Here is a 26,095-nt window from a genome sequence, read left to right on the forward strand (position 1 = left end):
TGATTTCAGTTGAACCAAACTTAATTCTGACACCAAACCTATCAACTAGATAGCTTCTTTAACTGCCTCTGTTGCTGTCATATATTTTTCCTTTGTTGTAGATAGGGGTGTACATAGACCGGGTTGGTTTGGATTTTTTACAAATCAAACCAAACCATTTGTGTCGGGTTATTAAATCTATAAACCAAACCAAACCAATAAAGTCGGGTTTTTCGATATTAATTTTTTTCGGGTTTTTTCGGGTTTTTCGGTTTTTTTCGGGTTTTTCGGGTTACTCGGGTTTGTCATAGTATCTAATAAAAAACACAGAGCAGTGCTTCTTAAAAAGAGTTCTAGTACAAAATATCAACGTATAAGATGGAGGCAGAACACTGTTTGAAGTTTTAACTTTATAATATAACTTTATAAGATGGTTTTTTTTTGTATATTATTTAGATGGGCTTTTCAACTCCAAATCTAAATGTAAGAAAGAAAATAAAAATTATGAAAAAATTTTAAAAAATATTTATAAATTATATTTTAATAAATATTCTTATGTATAACATAATTTAAAAGTAGTATATTTATAATCGGGTCGATTTGGGTTCGGTTTGACTTTTTTTAGTTAAAACCAAACCAACCCTATAATGGTCGAGTTTTTTTTCCAAACACCAAATCAAGTCAAATCAAACCACTAATCGGGTTTTTTTCCCGATTTGGTTCGGTTTGTCGGTTTGGTGCGATTTATCGGTTTGTCCTGTACAACCCTAGTTGTAGACAAGGCGACAATCGACTGTAAAGTTGATTTCCAACGACAGTAAAAATGTATCCAATTGTGGACCTTCTTTGATCAAAATCCCCTGCTTAGTCAGAATCCACATAACCGAGAATTAAAATATCTTCACTTTTCCGAAAAGTTAGGCCAACATGAGAAGCTCCTTTGAGATATCTCAATACCCACTTGACAGCTTCCTAATGCCTTTTTCCTGAATTGACTATGTACCTGCTTACCATACTTACAGATTGAGCAATATTTGGACGTGTGCACACCATAGCATACATAATGCTACCAACTGCGCTAGCATAAGGAACTTTTGACATATGCTCCACCTCATACCCAGACGGAGCATTTGTAACTCTGAAAGCTTAAAATGAGAAGCTAATGGTGTACTTATAGGCTTGCTCATCTGCATATTGAATCTTTCAAGAACCTTTTCGATGTAGATGTACAACACCATCTTCTCTTGAAATCTCCATTCCAAAATTTTTCTTTGCAGCTCCCAAATTCTTCATGTCAAATTTCTTGCTCAATAGTTTCTTCGAAATATTTATTTCTGTGATGTTGTTAGCAACAATGAGCATATCATCAACATACAACAGTAAATAAATCATAGAGTTACTAGATATTTTCTTGTGATACAAACTAAAGAGGGAGGGAAAATCAGTAGATTTTAATTTCCTTTCCAATAATAATAATAATAATAAATACATTTTAAAAAAAGGGTTATTAATCAAAATTAAAGAGCATAATTTTAGGAAGGAAAAATCAATTATATTATAATTTCTTCCATTAATAATAATAGATAGATTTCAAAAAGAAAAAAAAATAGACAAAATGTTTATTGGGTTAAAATTGCTTACCTAAAAAAACCAATCTATATATATATTATTAATAGGGGAGGATAAAGCCACCACATTAAGTCAAGTGGCATTCTAACAAGACATTTTAGGACAAACAATTAGTTAGCACAATTATTAGTTATTATTTTAAAATTTTAAAAAGTTTTTAAAATTTGAACCTATATTCTATATATAAATAGTTATTACTTTTAAAAATAATAAAATATAATTCTATATAGAAATAATTATTATTTTAAAAATAATACAATATAAGCAAAACATGCGGTTAACATCACTGTTTACACATTTTTTCTTGAAACTACAGTAATTATAAATCATTTAAAAACAATACTATTTTAAAAACTTGGGTAGACTAAAAATTAATTTATATTATATAAAAAAATTTAAAATTTGAACCTATATTCTATATATAAATAATTATTATTTTTAAAAACAATATAATATAAACAAAACGTGCAGTTAACATCACTGTATACACATGTTTTCTTGAAACTAATAGTAATTATAAATTATTTTAAAATATTACTATTTTAAAAACCTGGATAATTTAAAAATTAATTTAAAATTCTTATTTAAAATTAACATCTAATTAGATAATCTTAAATTATCAACTCAATTTTTTGAAGTTTATTCTAAACAATTAAAAAACATTGAATATTGGAAAAATTAATATTAAATATTTAAAATTTCATATTCAATAAAAGACAAAAAAAAAGCATTTAAAATTTTTAAAAAATACAAAATGAAGGCAAACCAATCCAACTACACCTTAATTCACGTATTTTTTATTGACAATTACAATTTAAATAGATAGTTTTAAAACTTCTCATTCCCTTTAAATTCTAAATAAATTGTAAAACTTCTCATATTGTAAAACAAATATGGATGATTAAAAATAACCTGCAAAAAAGAACTAAAGATCAAACTAAAAACAATCCATTTTTCATTTTTTCCCTTAAATAAATAGTTGACGTGATAAACAAAATAAACAATTTAAAAATTTGTGTAGTTTTGACATTAAGTTTCTAAAATTAAAAAAATAAATATATATCTTATATCTAAACAAACCATCGCCAAGCCCTCACCCATATTTCCCATTTCCTCGTAGAGGTGAGATATAGATAAAGAAAAATAAAAAAAAATTATTCAAATATTATATTTATATTAAAACACGCGTTTTTTGAGAATTTTTTTAATTAAAATATGGCCAAAGCACTTATTTATTAAAACTAAACAAAAAAACGTTCAAAATGGATCAAACAAATAAACATATCATTCGGAAAATGGGTGAAAATCATTTTCACCTCCAACTTTCCTTTTAAAATCAAATTGTCCTCTCAATTTTTAACAATAATCAAATTCCTCTCTTTACCCTAATTAAAATTTTAAAATGCCTATTATACCTTTTCATTATCAATTTTTTTTTTTACTTTTTTAGAAATCATGATATTTTCATTTTTTTATTTAATGTAACAATTTTTTTTATAAAATCATAAACAATATTTTTTGGACAAAAGGGTGAAAAATTCTAATTAGTATATAAGTTAATGATGTTCTATAATGAAGTAAATTAGCATAATGAGAAAATTAATTTTATTAATAATAATCAAAACTCTAATATTTATTTATACAAGTGAAAATAGCAGAGAATACTAACTATACAAATAATTAATTTAATTAAGGACAATTTTTTAAAGATTGTATTATTTAGATTTTAAATTATTTTAGATTATAATTTATGTAATACTCCATCAATGTCAATCAAAACTTGTTTATTTATATAGAAGAGAATATTCACCGCCATTTATATTACTTGACTCTCATTCTAAAAATAGTTATTTTAATTTACTTGTCCAATTTATGAAAATTAAGAAAATTTTAATATCTTTTACCCTTAAAGTTAAATAACTGGATAAAGTAGTAATAATCAAATTAAAGGTTTCAAAATATTATTAATAATGTTAGTTTAGTAAAATACACCTCTATTTTTTTTTAAGGGGTGTCATATATATCAAAAAAAGTCAAATAATATAAAACGCATGGAGTAAAATAGTGGAGAAAAGAAAAAATATGTGTATATATGCATACACACACTTAATGCATATTATATTGAAATAACATTCATAAGAATAAATTAAATTTTGTGATAAATTCTTAAAAATATTATTCTACTTATAATGTTAAAGAACTTAAAGAAAAAATTATAAATATTTATGTTAAAAAGTAAATTATATATAACATAAAGATATTAAATAGATGCGATATAACAAGGGTAAAATGGACAATGCATGGAATAAATGAGAGAGTTTGATTGTTGTTCAAAGTTAAGGGGGGAGTTTGATTTTAAAAGCAAAGTTTTTCATCGAAAATTATATAGAATATCCCTCAAATGTAGTGTTCTTGATATTTTGCCCTCCATGGGAGAAGTCTTACAATAAAATGTCATTTCTTCCATTTTAAATTGAGTCAAAGTACATTTTTATCCTCTACACCTTAAATATTTTTTAAACCTCTCCATTTTCAATTGCCTCTCAATTTTTTTTTTTTTTTTTAATTTTTCTCTTTCTTTATTTTTTTATTTATTATTTTTTCTCGTCTCTTTTATTTCTTTTTTTCGTTTTTTTTTCTTTTCATTTTTTTCCGTTTTTTTTTCTTTTCTTAAGTTCTATTTTTTTTCTCCTTTTTTTATTTTTCTTTTATTGATTATTTATTTCTCTTTTTATTTTTTTTTCCATTTTCATTTTCTTTTTCTTTTTTTCTCTACTTCTATTTTTTTTAAAATCTTTTTTCATTGATTCTAAGACAAAAGTTATTGTATTCCTCATAAATTTGACTCAGTGAAAATGATGAAAATTATTGTCCATGAGGCGCAACTTGTTATTTAAAAGTCCTTTGGGTAAGTCTTGCCTCTAAGATAAGAGTTATAGAGCATTTCATAAGATAGACATAGTGAAACAGTGTAAACTATTTCCCATGATGCATATGCTGTTTTTTTTAACCCTTGAGCTATGTTCCGCCTTTAAGGCAACCCCAAAAGTTAGACTTAGTAAAAATATTGCAAAATATTGTTCAGGAGGCGCAAATAGTTCTTTGAAGTTCTTGGGCTAAGTTTTGCCTCTAAGGCAAGAGTTATAGAACATCTAATAAATCAATATTTAATGTGGTAGTGTCAAGTCTTGCCTATGAAACTTAACTTGTTGTTTGAAAGTCCTTGGGCTAAGAGGCAAGAGTTATAGAGAATATGATAAATCAAGACACAATGTAATAGCGTCAAGTCTTGCCCATAAAAAGCAACTTGTGAAATTCTTGGTCTAAGTCTTGCCCATAGGGCTTAACTTATTGTTTGGAAGTTCTTGGGCTAAGAGGCAAGAGATATAGAACATATGATAAATCAAGACACAATGTAGTAGTATTAAGTTTTGACCATGGGGTGTAACTTGTGAAGTTCTTAGTCTAAGTCTTATCCATGGGGCTTAATTTATCGTTTGGAAGTCCTCTGGGAGATAATTTGATTGCTAAATGAGATTGGTCCCAACTCAAGTAAATATTGGCCATGATTCTATGTCAACAAGTCCCTTGATGACATCCAACAGAACGAAAATTTATAGAGAAGCCTATGTCAAGAAGCAAATCTTTAAGAATTATAATGGAGTGGTTAGTATTTTTATCCGTTTCGAGTTTGAGTTGCTCAATGAATGGATGTGTCGCTTGAGGAAAAATAATGGAACTTGAAACTATATTTGCGAGCTAATTAGGAAAAAAAAATATATTGTAGATGAGATAGGTAATTAAAGTAAATTTACAATCTTAAAGTAAGTAACATTTTATTCTGTATGATTATATTTTTTCAATAAACTAAACTTTAAATTCAATTGTTGTTATGCAAAAATATTACTTTTCTCATCACAATGCATTGTGATTATGATTTTGAGGTTTGACGTTTTTCTCGTTTTTAAAGGAAAAACGGCATTAACATAGTCTTATTGATCTTAATAAAGGATTTTAATGCCACAAACATGAAATTCCTTAAACTTGAAGACTCAACAGTCATTATTCCAAAACATATGCACTTCAAGTGTAAATCACCAAATAGTTTCACGTTTTGGGAGTTCTGCATCTCTTCGCCAGTAAATGAAGCAGCCGCACCTTAGAGCAGGATTTGAAACCCTAATCATGGTGACACATATCTTCTTATGCAAAATTGTGTTTGTAAAATCTTTTGAATTGCTTCTGATTCGGGTTGTGTGCAGTCGCGGGTTGCTAATGAAGATTTTCAGCACATTCTTCGTGTTCAAAACACGAATGTCGACGGGAAACAGAAGATCATGTTCGCTATGACATCAATCAAAGGTATCGGTCGTCGTTTTGCTAACATTGCCTGCAAGAAAGCCGATATCGACATGAGCAAGAGGTTACTACTTTTTCCTCCTTGTTTTTCTCCATACTAATTATGTAATTCTGATTGTACTTATCCTTTTTATCCCTTATCATGTGGTATCATTCTTAAAGGTAAATACTTCCCATTTAATCATGTAAAGAAAGCTCTAATTTTGATCTCATTGTTGTTTTTGGTGTATATTAAGTTCTTAACCTTTTGGGATGTTTATATGGTATTGAATTACTATGTATTGTTATTTGCCTGGAAAACTTAATTATAGTGAATCCTCCCTGGCAAAATAAAATGAAAATAGTTACTTCAGTTTCTGCAACCATAATTGGATGTATTTCTTAAATTGTAAAGACTTTGTCACTTTTTTTGATAAATAACCAATAGTTGGGCTAGCCTATGGTTCAGAAACTAAGATTGATTAATGAGGAAAATTCTGATTGTCTTTCGGTTACTTGGTTAGTGGAGACTGGAGAGAGCCATTGATCACCTGCTGGTGGAGAGAAAGGAATGATGAAACTATCCCATCCCGATTTGGGGGATGCATTCACTCAGTTGTGATTATAGCGTGACACAAATAGTGCTGTCAACGTAATTCTAGTAGCTTGACTAAAAATTAGCCTATGTGACCATGTTAGGTTGCTGCAACTTTGCAGTATTGAGGAAGGAAAACCATGATAATTTTCTGGGGGGAGGGAACATGTTTTTTAAGTAGGGAGTGGTAGAAAAAAATGATTTTCACATTTACAGAAGTTTCAAGTAATGTAGTGTCCAACCTTTTTGCCTATTGCTATGTGAAAGTTCTGCACCAACTGTTCAAATCTTTTGTGTTGCACAAAGTGTTCCTGCTTTGATATTTTAGTTGTTGCAAAGTTATCTAAATTTCATATTTTACTCTTTTCTCTAGGGCTGGTGAACTCACTGCTGCTGAACTCGATAGCTTGATGGTGGTTGTGGAAAATCCTCGTCAATTCAAAATCCCTGATTGGTTTTTGATGTGTGTCTGACGATTTGTTCTAATTAAATCTCTCTTTTTAATCATATTGTAGAAGACCGATGAATCTTTGATGCTATCACGACGTGGGATCCATATCGAACCCGGGGCTCGCGAGAAGGCTGTGAGTACTTGCACTTTCCCCTTTTTACCAATCGACCTTGTTTCTCCAAAGTTTTTTTTTTCACTTCAAAGATCCAAATTCGCGTTAAATTTAGATTTGATGCTTTAATTGGGATGGGCAATTTCTGTTTTTAGTAAACTTTTGGTGAACCCATGATGTTTCTATTAGGGATTGAGTGCTTTTTGAAGAGTACTGTATTTTGTGTTGGTTCTCCATTTTTGTGTACAAACAACATACCCAGTGTAATCCTACATGTGAGGTTTGGAGAGGATAGAGTGTACGCAGACCTTACTCCTACCTCGTCGAGGTAGAGGGGTTCTCATTTTTTGTTTATACCACTTATATTCAAAGTCTTCCCCACCAAATCTAACTTTCCTTTAATAAAAAACGGAACTTTGGGATAGCTGAGTTTTTTTGAAGAAAGAAGCTGGACATATTTATAGAAGAGCTGAAGAAAATTTGAATTGATAAAGAGATATTAGGAGCTGTCTTATAATTGTTCTGGGTGTAACCAGGAATCTAGCTAATTGATTGATACTTTTGTTGTAGCCTCAAGGTTGATAGGGGGCATCGATACAATGTATCCTGGTTATCTTTGTGCCAATAACCATCTAAGTTCTAACACAGCTGATTTGTTAAAAAAATTTGGTGTAGTTTCTGCACTAAAAAGAGTACTTGAGGATAACATATCATTGTGAGCCATTTTAAGATAAAAGACTGTCTATTTTATCGAGGGCACAGGTGGTGTTGCAATAGGAGCAATGTGAAAATTACAGTTGCATTCTTTCTTAGTATAGTAATATGCTAAACTGCAAAAATAATAGTTGTGCCGCATGACATTACCCAGAATGTCTTGCATGTTACAGCATGTTAAAGAAGTATCAGATGTATTTCCTGTAGCTTGGTGTACAACATTTTTGGGAGGCTTTTCTCATAATTAGACTTCTTCTTGAGACAATTTATATTTTATCTACTCGTGTGTATGTTGCTTGGGATGGGGTTGTTTGTCAAAACTCAAATTCCATAGTGCCTCCAATATAGGTGTGCTTGAATGAGCATAGTATGCGTGTGTGCGCGCATGTTAAAATGAGCATGAGCTTTGATATTTCCATGTGCATGATTTATTCTTTAGTTGAGTTAACATTTGAGTGGCTTGCTTTCAATTGTAAATCATTAAATTTCCTTGGCAAAATGCTGTAAGCTATTAATTCCACAATTAGGATCGCTTTGATTTGAACTTGTTTAATTGTTTCCATCAGTAGCTCTTTCTTTTTGCTCTATTTTTTTCCCATCTGATTTATCCTTGTCAATTCTTATTTTTGGCAGCTCTTGGCAGCGGATCCCTTCTTGAAACGCTTTAAATCACATAAACAGAGTGTGCGAATCCTCAAAAGGGTGGGAGATGTTCTAACTATTGTTGTAGTAGCAGGTTTTGCTCTTCACCACATATTACTTTTTTTTTTTTTTTGTGAATGTAGCTATAAGTGACTAAGGAGTCGTTTGGTATGAGGGATAACTGATAAGCAATAATAATCTCGGAATAAAATGCATGATTATTTAATCTTTCGTATAGTTAGAGGTAATAGTTAGTCCAAGGATTATTTTCTCACCATTTATACCATAGTGATGGGATAGGTTATCCCACATATATGATGGGATAACTAATCCCATGTAATATCCCAATTCATAGGATAACTTTGTTTATCCCATCCCCCATACCAAACGATCCCTAAGGGTATGTACTGCAGAGCTAGTGAAGTTGTGAGTTGTTACTTTCTTCATGCCATCCCCTTGGCTGAGCACATTCGTCAAATTGAGACATGTAGCCCATCGTTGGTTCATGATTCCATTTCTCTTGGGGTTGAGAGCATGGTATCTGTACTAATGTCACAGAACTATTAGACATGCAGTAATCTATCATCTGTGACAAATTTTGGTTAAGTGGAGCTTTCTGCTAACCAGTTAAAATTGCTGCCATCTGATTAGGAGGTCGCGGGTTCGAGCTATGGAAACAACCTCTTGCAGAAATGCAGGGTAAGGCTGCGTACAATGGACTATTGTCGTCCGGCCCTTCACCGGACCCCATGCATAGCGGGGCTTAGTGCACCGGGCTGTCCTGTGACAAATTTTGGTCATATGGAACCCAAATTTTATACCATGATTGTTTCATCCAATCCCTCAAACCAAATGTGTTGTAAGAGTTATTTCATATATTAGGGATGCTCCTCTTGCACTATTTGCTGCACTCCCTTCGTTTGTAAGATGATTGTAGAAAGATTGATGTCTCTCCTTTCCCTTCTCGGATGGCCTATACATGAATTTGTGCTTGATAGGGACATAAATAAGAAAAGTTCAGGGCATGATAACTTGGAAGTGCGTTAAGTTGTCTGACTATAAATTATCAAAAGAAAGAAACTAGAACGTCAACTGTCTTCTCCAATTTAACTTTAGACTTGCCAATGTCTTGGGGGCTTGGGGCACATTTCTAGGCACTGAAACGAGACAGATAAAAAGAATTGTAAAGAAATTTTCAATGTAGGTTATAGAAGCAGAACAAGAAGGTAGTAAAAAAAATATTCCATTTCAGTCCCATGGATTAACTGCTGTAGGATTTTGAAAAGCAGTGCAGCTTTCTCTTACCAGCTAGGAGTTGCTGCTTCTTTTTTTCTTTTTCCTTTTTTTGGGCATATGGTGGTTGGATATATAAATATAGTGTTTATTTATCTTTTTCTGGGGTAAAGAGGTGAAAGGAGGGAAACTTGGAAAGGAATATGCAAGTGTTCTGAAGGGCACAATGTATTTATGATTGAAATCTCCCTGTATATTTCTGATGAACTAAGGTTTCTTATGCCCCTCTTTTCTCCAACTTCTAGAAATGGAAATAAGAATGATCATAACAGTCAGGATAACACTATGGTTTTTTGCTTTTTATTACTTGGGGTGTGGCCCTTTTCCGGACCCTGCAAACGACGGATGTTTTGTGCACCGGGCTGCACTTTTATTACTTGTGGCTTGTTATAGATGTCAGTCTCAAAACAAGTTGGTCTGAGTGTAGTAACACCATGTCACTAATAGTCTTACTACCCTCCATGAGTTTTTAGTTTTCGATGATAATCAGATCCATGTCATTCGTTTCTCAGTCATATAAGTTCAAAGCCATTGAAAGTGCTTTAGAACCTTCTGCTATTACCTATTATTCCCCAACAAAGGAAAAACGAAAACCTAAAGCCTTCTGCTATGTTGAGTTATGTCCAGATCTTGTTCAGAGGCTTATATGTTCTATGCAACATCTGATATCAGCCACCCTTTGGTGCTCTTAGAGCGACATGATCTACGCTGCTCTTAATATAATTTGCAATGATCAGTTTCTGGCCTTCATAAGTATTGGTGTCTCATTTATATTTGAAATTATTAAGAACATTAGTAGCTTCTTCACTGTTGATTTGTATCCAACTCCGTCTTATTCAGAGGCTATTAATTATGTTCCTTGTGGCGTCTCTTTACTGTTATTGGGCTGCTATTTGTTGTCTTCATCCTGAAAAAGCTACTCTACATGGCTTGTTTTGCCTGCAATTTGCAACAATTGATATGGATCTGTTTGTAAGTTTCACCATTTCTGTTGATTGCTAATACTTTTGAAACTGACATTCTGATCTTCCTAATTTGTATTTACAGGATGTTGTTATGAGATATATGTGAGAGCTGTTATGCGGGAAGAAGCAAGGAAGATGGCAGAAGGAAGCACATAATGCATAGCATTCTGCTTTTGCATTTCTTGACTGCCTTAATTCTCCAAAACATGGGGAGAATGGGATAATGAAGGTCCATTATCTTGATACTAAGTACATGAAAATCGTGTTTTGACTTTTGTTTGGGTTGGTGATATGAAAATAAGATGGCTCCAAACAGTTGAGGCTGCATTCAACACCAAGAACTTTGCATGCAAATTTTGGTTTTATTTGAACTTAATGTTTGAATGCTCTAAAATGTATGTGGTTCCTGGTGAGATTTTCTCACCTTCAATTATGATGCTTTCATTTAATGTTTCCGTCGCTAAAGAAGGCCTTACCTTCAGATCTTGGAAGTAATTTTGGTTTTTGGATGCACCAATGCAACTGCCTATGTATTACTATTCTGCTAATTGTAATGTTTGTCGCATCTGTGCTAGTGAATGATGCTAAATCCATGGTATTTCTTTTGGGGAGATAATCTGATTGCTAAATGAGATTGGTCCCAACTCAAGTAAATATTGGCCATGATTCTATGTCAACAAGTCCCTTCATGACATCCAACAGAACGAAAATTTATAGAGAAGCCTATGTCAAGAAGCAAATCTTTAAGAATTATAATGGAGTGGTTAGTATTTTTATCCGTTTCGAGTTTGAGTTGCTCAATGAATGGATGTGTCGTTTGAGGAAAAATAATGGAACTTGAAACTATATTTGCGAGCTAATTAGGAAAAAAATATATATTGTTGACGAGATAGATAATCAAAGTAAATTTACAACCTTAAAGTAAGAAACATTTTATTTTGTATGATTATATTTTCTCAATAAACTAAACTTTAAATTCAATCGTTGTTATGCAAAAATATTACTTTTCTCATCACAATGCTTATGATTTTGAGGTTTGACGTTTTTCTAGTTTTTTAAAGGAAACTTACTCTATCGTTGCTCAAGTGGCATTAACATAGTTTTATTGATCTTAATAAAGGGATTTTAATGCCATAAACGTGAAATTCCTTAAACTTGAGAGACTCAACAGTCATTATTCCAAAACATATGCACTTCAAGTGTAAATCACCAAATAGTTTCACTATAATACAATTACTATATTGCCCTTTTCCACCTATATATAATCTGATCAGGGTGAGAGTTTTGGGAGTTCTGCATCTCTTTGCCGGTAAAGGAAGCAGCCGCACCTCAGAGCAGGATTTGAAACCCTAATCACGGTGAGACATATCTTCTTATGCAAAATTGTGTTTGTAAAATCTTTTGAATTGCTTCTGATTCGGGTTGTGTGCGAAATAATTCTTCACATTCTTAACTATGTTGTACCTTCACACCCTTAAGTGGTGGACAAGCATACTTACTGTTGCATGGATTGGAAATAAATATTTGTATACCTCGGGTCGACCATGTTAGTCAAAATTCTGTATTTATGTTTAGAAAAAATCAACTTAATATGTTTATATAATTTATTCAGAAGTCGGTAAGCTGTCTTCTAGAATTCAGAATCCATAATCTTCTCCCGGTTTTGTATATACAAGAACTTAAGTTATAAGTAAGGAGAGACAGACTATCCAAATGATTAAGGTTAATTAGTGAAATTACCTTATCCAAATCAGCATCAAATATGATGTCATTAATAACTTGATCATTCTGGGGGGCAAGATTATCATCAAACAAAGAGATTTTCAAGTCTTCAAACTCAATAAATCCACTTTTATTCTTGTCAAATTGGAGGAGTGCATGTCGAAGATGATCATCATTGCTTAACCTTTGCAAGTGCACAACCATTGTCACAAATTCCTCACATTTCAACATTCCATTTCCATCAACATCAGCCTAATTAACAAAAAAATCTTAATTAATTAAAATTTGTAAAATTAATTAATGTATAATTAGGAGAATTAATTACAGCTTTACAGCATCCATTAACAATTGGACTTCAGGTTCAGCAACAGTTTGGCCCATCATATGTAAACCATCTTTGAGTTCTTGGAAACTTAGGTTTCCATTTTTGTCAGTGTCCATCATATAAAACATTTGTTTTATTTGGTGTACTTGATCTTGCGGTAAGTTATCTGCTACAATTTGTAAATATCGTAAGTACGTATGTACAATTGTGTCTCATGAAATAAAATTTCACATTGGTAAATATGTTGTTATTATTAGGAATTAGTACTCACTCTTAGAACTTTCTTCTTGAATTTATTCATCAAAGTGAATTGCTTAATTTTGCCCTCACTCCTTCTCCCAAACAAACCTTAGAGACCTTGTCTGCATTCTGTATCCAGTGATGTTCTAATTTGAACATCAAGAGTTGATGTATTAGGTTTATTTTGCAATTAAGTCCCAAATCCCAATCTTTCAGAATCAAACATAATAAGATAACTAAGACGAACAACAACATACTCAGTGATATCTTACTAAGTGGAGTCTGGAGAGGATAGAGTGTACGTGGAGCCGCAGACCTTACCCCTACCTCATGGAGGTGGAGAGGTTGTTTATGAAAGACCCTCGGCTCAAGTAACTCACAACAAAACAATGTTAAAAATAACATACAAATGCAAAGTAAATAATAACTAAATCATTACATAACATTCAGAAAAACAGACAGTACCAACATCAAAATAATGCGATATGTAACTGAAGCAAAGAACAACGAGATTAGTACTAATGCTATATGGATGCACAAAGACAACACTCGACTATCTTGTATCTACTAATCTTTTATTCTAATCCTCGATCTTCAAACCCCCTATCTACGACGATACATGTTTAATTAATTACTAAACACTGATAGTGTAAAAAAAGGTAGATTATCTCTACTTATGCCATATTAAACTCATCCTAAAATCAAATCCGTGATTAGTTATCCTTTATCCCTCGTACCAAACAAGCAGTGATAGAATAAACATTTATGGAGAGTAATGCATGCTTACCAAGGACTTCTTCAACAGTAAACCTGTTATAAGGATTAGCATCAAGCATTCCTTTGACAAGATCTTTAGCTTCATCAGATACTCTTGGCCATGGATCTCTGTTAAAGTCTATTGTACCCTTCACTATTGCGTGTGCAATTCCTTCTTCGGTTTCTGTGCTAATCAAGGAAACACAATTACACTATTCATAAAACTCAATTAATAATTAAACTACAAATTAGAATAATAATTAGTTGTAACTTAACTAATTACCTGCCCAAAAAGGTGGAACACCACATAACAAAATGTAAAGAATAACATCAGCACTCCACCCATCAACTTCTGGTCCATAATTTCTTCTAAGAACTTCCGGAGCCATGTAATACGGACTTCCTACTATTTCACCAAATTTATGACCTAACCATGAAAAAATAAGTCCTTTTTTTTAGTTAAAGCCAGAAACAGTTTTTCAGAAGATGCAAACATTAATTTTCCTATGAAACACTTTTGAAACTTTGGTCTCAAGCACAAATTGCATATTAACAAAAGGGTTGTTGACGTGATCTCCGTTAATCTTCTTCCAACTTTTGAGGTGGTCCATCAAGTCCTCTAGCCTAGGGTAGTTAAAATGAAGTCGGGAACCCAAACACAAACTGCTACTCTCCAATCGAGAAACATTTCTGACAAAAGCACTTTTAAAATAAATAACTTTTGAAAGTTTGACCAAACATACGAGAGTACTTACCAGGTTCAAAGAAAATGGAAAGGCCAAAATCAATGGCCTTTAATTGAGCATTTTCACTTGCATTGGCATAAAAAAAGTTCTCGGGTTTAAGGTCTCGATGAATTACCCCATGCTTGTGGCATACCTATCACCAATTACGTATCTTTAGTTTAAGACTAGAAGATTCAAAAGTCTTATTTATTTTTTTAAAACTCTGTGTCAAGTCAAAATCAGACAAAAAAATTGAAACAGAGGAAGTTATTAAATAATTTACCTGAACAACTTCAAGAATAGTTTTTGTAACAAGAGCATCAACTCTTTCAGTATACTGTCCTCTTGCAACAATACTATCAAATAGTTCTCCACCTTCACAAAGTTCCATGACAAGATAAACAACTTCTTTATCTTCATAAACTTCTTTGTAGCTAACAATATTAGGGTGTTTAGGCAAATGCCTCATAATAACCACTTCCCTCCTCACATCTTCCACATCTATCTCGGTCCTCAACTTGCTCTTTGTTATTGTTTTACATGCCACATTCTCCCCACTTATCTTGTCTACACATTGGTATGTTATCCCAAACTCCCCTCTTCCTAACTCCTTCCCAAACTCATACCTATTACAATAATAACAAAAGTATGAGTCTCTTTGAATTACCTGATGTAAGTAGTTGATAAGCTTTAAGTGCTGAAATGGATAAAAGTGTGTAACTGTTATTAAGCAGTCTAAAAATAACTTTTCTTAAAGAGATATTGTTCATATACTGTTAGGAAAATCGCTGACAAAATAGTGGCGGAGTCAAGATTTTTCATTGAGGAAAGTGAAAGTGTAAAGAAATAAACACATGAAGGAGTCAAGGAGATTCTATATAATAGTATATATACAAAATATACAATGTAATTTTTGAGCAAGTTTAAAGATTGTCAATTGACGCCTCTTGAACAAGGGTGACTCCACTATGTACTGCCTCAAAATATAAGTAAACTTATGCAAACAAATTCCTTTCGAATAGTGGCAGAGCCAAGGTTTTTATTAGGAAAAGTTAAAATGTTAAGAAAACACATGAAAGTTACGGAAATTCAACGTATAGTATACAGATACAAATAATTACATTTATTTATACAATATAGTTTTCTAATGAAAGAGTATCAATTTACACTCCTTAAACAAAGATGGCTTTAACACTGCTTCAAAATACAAGCAAACTTATAGTCATGTATTGATAAATTAACTTAGCCACTTTTAAAAAATGGCATGAACTTATATATAGAGTAGAACTAAAAAGAAGACTATTTAGGATATTAATCTTATTTCGTGTAGTTCCTTTAAATTTAAAGCTTTAAGGCGAATGCTTTTTTTTCCCTTAAAGAAATATTATTCGTATATTATTTAGAAAAACGACATAAAAGGAAATAATTCTAACAAAAAAATGCATGAGTCGGACGGATTAATTCAAAATATACGTTTGAATTTATATATAACACGTTCAAAGTCGTAGCCTCTCTACGTGATAGAGAATAATGGAATAACTTCATATATATTACAAACTATCGAATAGTACGTACGTACCTTTGGTAAATGTCATCGCCTGATGGATCCATCACGACATTTATTGGTCTCGAAAATTTCTGGGATTTAGGTACGGATGTCCGGCTTGTGCTCTTGGAACATGTTTCTTGATCAATAGGAGTAGGCCTCATCCTAGTCCTTTTCAAGAAACTTGCATTTTGTGCAGACATGCATGTTCCCATTTTTTTGGGATGTTAATTTTTGATTATATGTTTTTTGTTTGTTTGTTGGAATTTAGGTTATTAGGTTGAACATCCCAAAGGGAACGAAAGATCAAAAGATCATAGGAAAATTAATGCAGTGAAGGAAAAAACAAATTAGAGAGAAAGAAAAGGAGGAAGGAAGAAGGAGAGAATTAGGAAATCCTACTTTTAGGGAAAGTAGTTGATTAAGTTATTAATTAAGCTAATTAATGTATTATGTTTTTTTTTTTTTTGGGTCAAAATTATGTTGTTTTATTGCTTTCCCCGGTTGTCTCACTCCAGTTGAACACTTTTGTTCTTGTGCCATACAAATATAGAAGATTCAAGTACTATCATTTTATAGGAAGGTATTCAAAGAAAAAAAAAGTATTATTTGAAGCATGTGATCTAAATCAAATATATTATTTGGGGTAGGGGAAGGGGAAGGCGAAATGGGGAGGGGATTACAAGGTGGAGAATTGAACATTCATTAATAATGTAGAGTTCAGGTAGACAACTAAATGAGCTATTAAGTTTCTCTATTATGATCCTTTTTGTGGGTTAAAAGTGAGAAATTATTAAAAAGTATATAATTAGTTTATTATCAACAATTTTCACTTAGATGTGACAATATGTAGAGTTCTCATATCGTGGGGAATTTCAATTTTTTTTATATATAATTCTAGTTATAAGTTAATTTTTGAGATCGAATTTGCCTAATATCTATTTTTTAATTGTGGTATCAAAGTTAGAACATCTCAATTAAAAAATTTAGCGAATTTTGAGCTCACATATTATATTGTCCACACTCTATATGTTCAATTCTAAGTATCATTATTGTTAAGTTTCCACATCGATAGAGGTGTGACTTATTTATCTCCTATGAGTCTTTCTACATCTTCTTATATAATTATAGATAATTCTCACCACATTTTATATATATCATATTTATTGAATTGATTTAGACATGCAACATAAGCACATTAGTAAATTTTTTGCTTAATGTTATAAAATAAAATAACTTAGCAAATTAATAAAAAGGAGAGATAGTAAGAGAAAGAAAGAGAGTTGAGATATTTCTGTGTGTCGATCTTTGCAAATTAGTTGGCTATTTATAGCCAATTTGAAGTATGCAAATGTTGACTAAAGGGTTTAGGGGATAAGATGGAGGTAGGTGAAAAGGAAATCAAGAAAGGGACATCCATATTATCTTGCAACACTCCCCCTTGGATGTCTATGTACAAAAGAAAAAATATGTACATAATTATTTGTAATACACATTGTTTGCTTTTTCATTACTTTCATGATGAAGACCATAATTCCATCCTCTCTACTTGAGTTACTTGCAAGTTGCCTTCTTGATTGGAGTCCGTCAAAAGATAATGTGTTTCGTTAAAACCTTATTAGGAAAAACCTACTAGGAAAAAACCTAATGAAGGAAAAAGAGTACACGCATCTGATAATACGCTTTGAGTGATGCCTCATTAAAAACCTTATCAGAAAAATCCAGTGGGACAAAACCTTGGTTAAGGAAAAAAGAGTACAACACATATTTTACTCCCACCGATGAAAACATCATTTGATATTTTGGAGACGACGCATTCCAATCTTATATCTTAGTTTCTCAAAAGTTGATGTTAGTAATGCCTTCGTGAATAAATCTACAAGATTATCACTTGAATGAACTTATTGTACATCAATATCACTATTATTCTGAAGATCATGTGTGAAGAATAATTTTGGTGAAATATGTTTCGTTCTGTCTCCTTTTATGAAGCCACCTTTCAATTGAGCTATGCAGGGGGCATTGTTTTCGAATATAACTGTAAGCTATGCAGCCACCTTTCAGTTAACATTTGAGTGGCTTGCTTTCAATTGTAAATCATTTAATTTCCTTGGCAAAATGCTGGAAGCTATTAATTCCACAAGTAGGATCGCTTTGATTTCATATATCAAGCTCAAATTCTTGTATAGGCCATCTGAGAAGGGAAAGGAGAGACATCAATCTTTCTACAATCATCTTACAAACGAAGGGAGTGCAGCACATAGTGCAAGTGGAGCATCCCTAGGGCAAACTAATTATTCTAGCTGTTGCATTATCACGCTTGTTACTTATATCGTTTCCAAGCGTACGCCAGTGGATTGCCCTCTTTGAGAGTTCCTCCTGAACTATAAATGACCGCACAAGCAGCATTGCATGCGGTCTGAATAGCCCCGTCAACCCATCCTCTAGTGAAGGAACACCTACAGCCGGCTAAGTAAAGTCCTTTATCGCCCGATGGATGCATCACGTTGAACGGCTGAAAGAAAAGCCTTTCTGAATATACGTCGTTGCCTCTGCGGTTCAGTTTAAACGCTCCGTCAGCGTGAGGATCAGTCAGCCAATCATGTTGAGTGATATTATCATCATAGTTCCCGTCTGCAGGAGTTAGGTGCTTGGCAAAGTCTCGGAACGCTCTCCCTATATCGCGCTATAGATGCGAACCTTTCTCTCTTATCGGGGACGGCGAGGAGCTTATGTGAATCCTCCTCCCAAGTATAGCTTATCAGCACTAAGCCTTTGCCGTTTGGATCTCGCGGATCATAGTCTATGCAATAAACTGCCTTTGCAACTCCGATGGTGAGTATGCACGGTGACAAATGATGTTTGAGCCAGAATTTTTCGTTTGTCTGTACGAAAAGTTTTGACGCAGTAGTCATATGATTGTTTCCTATTGCATGACTTACATCTGCATGGAAAAAGGCGTTGCTTGACGTCAGGAGATGTCAGATTTGGATGTTCGCAAACTTGGATGTAACTATTACTCGTTCATAGAACTCAACCTTTCCACCTTTGATCTCGATCTTTATTTTATTCTTCTCTTTATCAATCTTCTTGACCTGAAGGTGAATTGTACGCTCGCGAATAGATCTTCCATTAATTACCTGTGATGCAATCCTATGAGGGAGCTCAGAAATTCCTTCGTAACTCAACCCTATGTTGTCCTCATACCCGTTGAGGACTAAGCAAAGGATCTCGATAAACCCACTTTCAAATACTGGGCCGAATCCAATACCCAGTGCTTTGAAAAGATCCAAGTCATCTGGGAAAATCCATTGTTCACCGCCCGGAGGATGATTGCCCATGAATATTTTTTCGATGCCAGAAGAGAAAGACTCTCGCTCGAAATTTGTGAGCCAACATTGCCAAAAGCCATGTGCCTGCTGTAGATGCCCTAACTTCAAGGCGTCACCAATTGCTAACGGTAACGCCAACATGACTCTATCATGAAGATAGTCATCTTGCAAAAATGCTCGCCACTCGTTGTGCACACGACGAAACAGCTCCGGTGGCTCATCTCTCATTTTCCAGATATATTGCAAAAAGGGTCACTTATCTCACCAGAAAGATCTCTGCCAACTCGAACGGCGTGAGAACCTCGTATTCGATTGCGACCACACGGCCCGTGTCACCGTAGCGGGCTCCTCCGATGCCATATTTGTAAACACCTGGCTCGATGCCGATAACATCGTCTTATTTAAGCCAAGTGGGTGTTGGGTTTAATTGATAGGTTGAATGGGAAATTGAGGGAAAAAGAGGTGGAGAGGAAATGATATGTTCTCTCTTGCTTTATTAAATAAGCTTTGGTCCCACATAGGTGGTGGAAATGAAAAGTCTCCTACTTAAAAGTAGAAGCACTCCTTCATGTTGCTAAAGGGTCAAGAAGAGGGTCTCCCCTCGCGCCGTCGTCGTCGTCGCTCGCTCGGCTCGGCTCGGCTACGGCTTCGGCTTCGGATGATATGATTGATAATCTTTTTGGACCAAATTTTCTTTAAATTTTTAATTAATTAATATTATTTATTTATTTAATTAATTAAGTGGAAAAAAAAATCCTGACCCGCGACCCGCTTCTTTCCTGGATTAATTTAAAATTTCCCTCCGTTTTTCCAACGGATTTTTGAAAAGTTGCAACCTTGTCCGAAAAATTGCAAACCTTCTCAACAGGCAAACCTTTTCCCAACAGGTGCCTTTTCTGAAAAGGTGTAAACAGTCTATATATATCTATTAATCTTCAGAATGTTCCATACGAAATTCTGAACATACCATCTTCTTCTTCTTCTTTCTGCAGTTCCTAAAATCGTGTGATATACATCCTTCAAGTGGTTCGCAGTCATCAAAGATTTGCAGTACCTCTACTTTGGTGAGTAAATCGTTCTATCATGGGAGGAAAGATTCCAAAACCTCGGGTACTTTAAGGGGAATAATTTCCTTAAGGACACACTGTGCATTCAATGGGCTCGATTCTGTTTCTGCATTAATTTTTCAGATTCTGTGTTTTATTACCTTTACTTGTTGTTACTGGTTTTAATATTTACAATACAGTTTACTAACAATCTTAAGGAAATTATTATTATTATTGTTTTCTAACCAAACTGTATTCTGTATTTGGAGACTAAAACCTATGTGGTTTTCTACTCCGTATGAAATAAATATTCTGATTTGAAGAGTATAAAAACTTCATTGGAATATTAAAGTTCATACTTGTACAACGATTTGAAGAGTATAAAAACTTCGTCGTTGTTTTTGTAAAAGGTCTGATATTCTGAAATATTAAGACAGTTTGTCTATTTTGACAGTGAAAAGAAATAACAAGTGATACTGCTACTACTTCTGCGACTGTTGCTGCAACAAGCCGCACTTCTGTGCCACCGGCAGAAAAACCAGGAAAATTTTCTGGAGCCAACTTCAAAGGATGGCAGCAAAGGGTGTTCTTTTGGCTTACGACTCTTGGTATGCAGAAGTTCACTAACGAAGATCCTCCTGTGCCCGCTACTGATATGCCGGCCAATGAAAAATTTATGATTACTGAGGCATGGACACAGGCAGATTTTCTATGCAAGGGCTACATCCTAAGTGCTTTGGATGATGATTTGTATAATGTCTATAGTGCTGTGAAAACTTCTAAAGAATTATGGGATGCACTTGAGAAGAAGTACAAGACTGAATACGCATGCTTGAAAAAATTTGTAGTTGCTAAGTTCCTAGACTATAAAATGATAGATAGCAGAACTGTTGGCACCCAAGTTCAAGAACTACAACTTATTTTTCATGACCTTATTGCTGAAGGCATGGTAGTTAATGAAGCATTTCAAGTGGCTGCGATGATAGAAAAATTGCCTCCTTCGTGGAGAGATTTCAAAAATTATCTAAAGCACAAGCGTAAGGAAATGAAGTTGGAAGATCTTGTGATTCGTCTCAAGATTGAGGAAGATAACAAAACAGCAGAAAAGAAGTTGCGTGGAAATTCAGCAATTATGGGAGCGAACATCGTTGAAGATGCTGCTCCAAAGAATAAGAAAAGGAAACAACCTTTTGGAAAGAATCAGGAGCAGAACAAGAAAAAGTTCTAGGGCAATTGTTATAATTGTGGGAAAGTTGGACACAAAGCTCCAGATTGTCGTCTTCCGAAAAAGGACAAGAGAAAGGGACAAGCCAATATAGTGGAAAATAAAGAAGGTATTGATGATCTGTGTGCAATGCTATCAGAATGCAACCTAGTAGGTAATCCCAAAGAATGGTGGCTTGATTCGGGAGCTACTTCGCATGTGTGTGCAGTCCGAGAAGCCTTCTCTACTTATTCCCCTGCAGCACCTGATGCGACGATCTATATGGGAAATTCTGCAACTGCAAAGATTGAAGGATATGGGAGAGTATTTCTGAAAATGACATCCGGCAAGGTGGTGACGCTGAACAAAGTGTATCATGTTCCAGAAATGCGAAAGAATTTGGTGTCTGCCGGCCTTCTTATCAGGAATGGATTCAAGTGTGTTCTAGTTTCAGACAAAGTAGTTGTCAGTAAGAATGAAATGTATCTAGGAAAAGGCTACCTCACTGAGGGTCTTTTCAAACTAAATGTAATGGTTGTTGATGATAATAAAGTTCAAGCTTCTTCTTACTTACTTGAGTCAAATAATTTATGGCATTCACGTTTAGGACATGTCAATCATAAAACCTTGCGAAAACTGATTAATTTAAATATATTGCCTAACTTTGATTGCAATAAATCAAAATGCCAAGTATGTGTTGAATCTAAGTATGCTAAGCATCCTTATAAATCTATTGAACGGAATTCTAGTCCCTTAGAATTGATTCACACAGACATTTGTGATATGAAGTCTACACCAACTCGTGGTGGAAAGAAGTATTTTATAACTTTTATTGACGATTGCACTCGATATTGTTATGTATATTTGCTTAATAGTAAGGATGAAGCAATTGATGCATTTAAGCAATACAAGAACGAAGTAGAAAATCAATTGAATAAAAAGATAAAAATGATTAGAAGTGATAGGGGTGGAGAATACGAATCTCCTTTTGTAAAGATATGTTTAGAATATGGAATTATTCATCAAACTACTGCCCCCTACACACCTCAATCAAATGGAGTTGCGGAAAGGAAAAACCGAACATTAAAAGAAATGATGAATGCTTTATTAATAAGTTCCGATTTACCGCAGAACTTGTGGGGGGAAGCTATCCTTACAGCTAATCAAATACTCAACAGAGTACCCCACAACAAAACACAAACTATTCCATATGAATTATGGAAAAGAAGAAAACCCAACTTGAAATACTTCAAAGTGTGGGGGTGTTTAACAAAGGTCCAAGTTCCTTTGCTCAAAAGGGTAAAAATCGAATCAAAGACCGTGGATTATGTTTTTATTGGCTATGCTACAAACAACAAAGCTTGTCGATTTTTGGTTCACAAATCGGACAATCCTGAAATTAATGTTAATACGATAATTGAATCAGATAATGCTGAATTTTTTGAAAATATTTATCCGTATAAAACGAAAAGTGAATCCTCAAGTGAAAGATCTAAACGACCAAGAGAAGTTCAAAAGGAAAGTAAACCATCCGAAGAGGATCCAAGGCGTAGCAAACGTCAAAAGATATCTACTTCCTTTGGACCAGATTTTGTGACATTCTTGCTTGAAAATGAGCCTCAAACATTTAAAGTTGCAATGTCTTCTTCTGATTCAACATTTTGGAAAGAGGCAATCAATAGTGAGATTCAATCAATTTTGAATAACCATACATGGGAATTGGTTGATCTTCCTCCTGAAAATAAACCTTTAGGATCAAAATGGATATTTAAAAGGAAAATGAAAGCTGATGGCACTATTGATAAATATAAGGCAAGACTTGTGGTCAAAGGTTATAGACAAAAAAAAGGTCTTGATTACTTTGACACATACTCACCGATAACAAGAATAACATCTATTCGGGTGTTAGTGGCACTTGCAGCTGTATATGGTTTTGAAATTCATCAAATGGATGTTAAGACGGCTTTCTTAAATGGAGAATTGGAGGAAGAAATTTACATGGAACAACCTGAGGGTTTCATAGTTCCAGGTAAAGAAAGGAAAGTGTGCAAACTCGTTAAGTCACTTTATGGACTTAAACAATCACCTAAACAATGGCATGCAAAATTTGACCAAACAATGTTGGCAAATGGATTTAAGATTAATGAGTGTGACAAATGTGTTTACATTAAAAATACTCCAAATCATGAAGTCATTGTTTGTTTATATGTTGATGACATGTTGATAATGAGTAAAGACATTGCCAATATAAATGCTACGAAGCGTATGCTTGTTAGCAAATTTGACATGAAAGACTTAGGGGTTGCTGACTTAATCTTAGGAATTAGGATCCATAAAACTCCACAAGGTCTAGCATTATCACAATCACATTATATTGAAAATATACTTGATAAGTTTAAATATTTAAATTTCAATGTTGCAAAAACTCCAATTGATGTAAGTTTTGCACTTCAAAAGAATGAAGGTAAAAGTGACTCACAATTGGACTATGCACGAGTTTTGGGAAGTTTGATGTATATTATGAATTGTACACGACCAGATATAGCATGTGCTATTAGCAAGTTGAGTCGATTCACGAATAATCCTAATCAAACTCATTGGATGGCAATGAAACGAGTCTTGGGGTATTTGAAACACACCCAAAACTATGCTTTGCATTATAATAAATATCCCGCAGTAATTGAGGGATATAGTTATGCAAACTGGATCACCGAATCTGTCACACCCCGATCTCAACAGGGTGTGATGGGCACCCGACCCCATGCTTGGAGCCGAGCGAACCCGCTGCTTCATAGTACATACTTAATCTCTTAGACTTTTACATCAACAAGAAATGAAAAACATAACTAAGCTTCGTGAATTATTTTTTTCCAAAATCTATCATCCCATAAAACTCATAACATACGACATAATAACATATCGGCTGGTGACGCCGCTTACAAAGCTGACACTCTATACCCACGACTCTGTCTGCAAAGTCTCTAACTTAGAATGAAACATCATAGCGTTTATAATCTGACTCGGCAGCACCCCAGAAACAAGTGGAGTTGCTAACCCCGCTGGAACATCTTCTATAATAGCTTCTACTTGTCTAGGTGTACCTGCGTGGCATGAAACGCAGCCCCCAATGAAAAGGGGGTCAGTACGAGTAATGTACCGAGTATGTAAGGCATGAAAATCAGCATAATAAAGAACATAAGGTATGAACAACCATATCGTAGAATCATAGACATATAGTGAGATAAAAGAGTAACCTGTACATATAAGTGCCCTTTTAGGCCGGAAGCCATGCATGCTTGTCTTATCATAAAAAACATTTCTTTTTCATATTCATAGAAAATAGAAGTCATATCACCGAACAACGTCGGCGTGCCCACATATGTCCCGCGTCCGGGCATCTCGCGTCCAGGATAAAGATTACTCCAACTGATCAGATGGGAATGCGTCTATAGCGCCACATATAAACCTCCCCATATCCCACATATACATATACATATACATATACATATACATATACATATAGACAGCATGCAGGAGAGCTCAACGAAAGTTGTGTATTTATCGGAGTGACGGAAGGTCGGTAACCTCCGATTATATTATGAATTAATCACGGTCGCCTTGTCTCACCTTGAAGGAACAATTATTATAGGATGAGACTATCAACGAAAGATAATATTAAGAGAACGTAGAATAAGGTCACAATCTCATAAGACGCCAAATCATATACATATGCACATAGGACCAATTTTCAAGACTCGTAGAATAATCGGAATGAGCTATGATTCACAAATCAAGATAAGAGTCATGTCAAGTACCTTTCAAAAATTACCATGGATTATATAAAAATAAAACTTTTGAAATCATATACGCGTATCTAAGCACAAGAAAATATCCTTTGGAAACTCAAGAAAATTGTCCATCCTAGTGGCTCTACGAATAAGACTTCCTTGAAATTGTATAAAATGCCATATACTTGTTTCATAAAAATCATGCCAAAAAGAAAGAGTAGCTCTTTATATTTATGTCAAAACATGCCAAGAAAAAGAAGGGTAAACCTTTATTTTGGGAAACTATAGACATTTTGGAAAACATTGACGGGTTATAAAAAAACAAATAGTCATTCCCTTGGGACCATTGACACCTAACTTTTGGAAACAAGGAAAATATGGAAGCACTTATGAAACCATAACATCGGAATCATGCCTTGAAAAAGAAGGGTAAGCCTTACATACTTATACCAAAGACATGACAAAAGAAGGAACGGTTAGCTTTACATACTTATGCCAAAGACATGCCAAAAGAAGGAACGGTTAGCTTTACATACCTATGACAAAGACATGCCAAAAGAAAGAAAGGTTCGCTTTACATACCTGTACCGCGCCTTACTAGCTACGCTTATGTCCAACTTGTTTTTCTACATTCAAGAGAGTTGACATAGTCATTAGATTCATCACCATATACTTGTCTCAATCCTTCAAACA

The 26,095-nt window shown here is 33.8% G+C and overlaps 1 protein-coding gene, 1 long non-coding RNA gene and 1 pseudogene across 4 annotated transcripts in view; 2 read left to right on the forward strand and 1 right to left on the reverse strand.

Moving 5' to 3' along the window:
* Window positions 1–5,642: 5,642 nt before the first annotated feature.
* LOC129900333 (succinate dehydrogenase subunit 7B, mitochondrial-like) lies at window positions 5,643–11,307 on the forward strand. 3 transcript variants are annotated; one of them, XM_055975284.1, is made up of 6 exons: window positions 5,643–5,796; window positions 5,871–6,031; window positions 6,915–6,957; window positions 7,057–7,125; window positions 8,452–8,554; window positions 10,801–11,307. In XM_055975284.1, the coding sequence occupies exons 1-6, from the start codon at window positions 5,752–5,754 to the stop codon at window positions 10,872–10,874; spliced, it is 495 nt and encodes a 164-aa protein (XP_055831259.1). In that variant the 5' UTR covers window positions 5,643–5,751; the 3' UTR covers window positions 10,875–11,307. The 3 variants fall into 3 exon arrangements, with proteins under 3 accessions (XP_055831259.1, XP_055831262.1, XP_055831260.1); XM_055975287.1 differs by having other exon boundaries at window positions 7,060–7,125; XM_055975285.1 differs by having other exon boundaries at window positions 6,915–6,954.
* A 707-nt stretch (window positions 11,308–12,014) lies between these two features.
* The window catches only part of LOC129898676 (uncharacterized), a 32,997-nt gene continuing 18,916 nt past the window's right edge, over window positions 12,015–26,095 (forward strand). Inside the window, exon 1 of the long non-coding RNA XR_008769428.1 lies at window positions 12,015–12,076. This is a non-coding gene — a long non-coding RNA (uncharacterized LOC129898676). The remainder of the gene's footprint in view (window positions 12,077–26,095) is intronic.
* Window positions 12,141–16,288, reverse strand: LOC129898675 (calcium-dependent protein kinase 24-like; annotated as a pseudogene).

Source organism: Solanum dulcamara, chromosome 8 (assembly GCF_947179165.1).
Source record: "Solanum dulcamara chromosome 8, daSolDulc1.2, whole genome shotgun sequence".
NCBI lineage: Eukaryota > Viridiplantae > Streptophyta > Magnoliopsida > Solanales > Solanaceae > Solanum > Solanum dulcamara.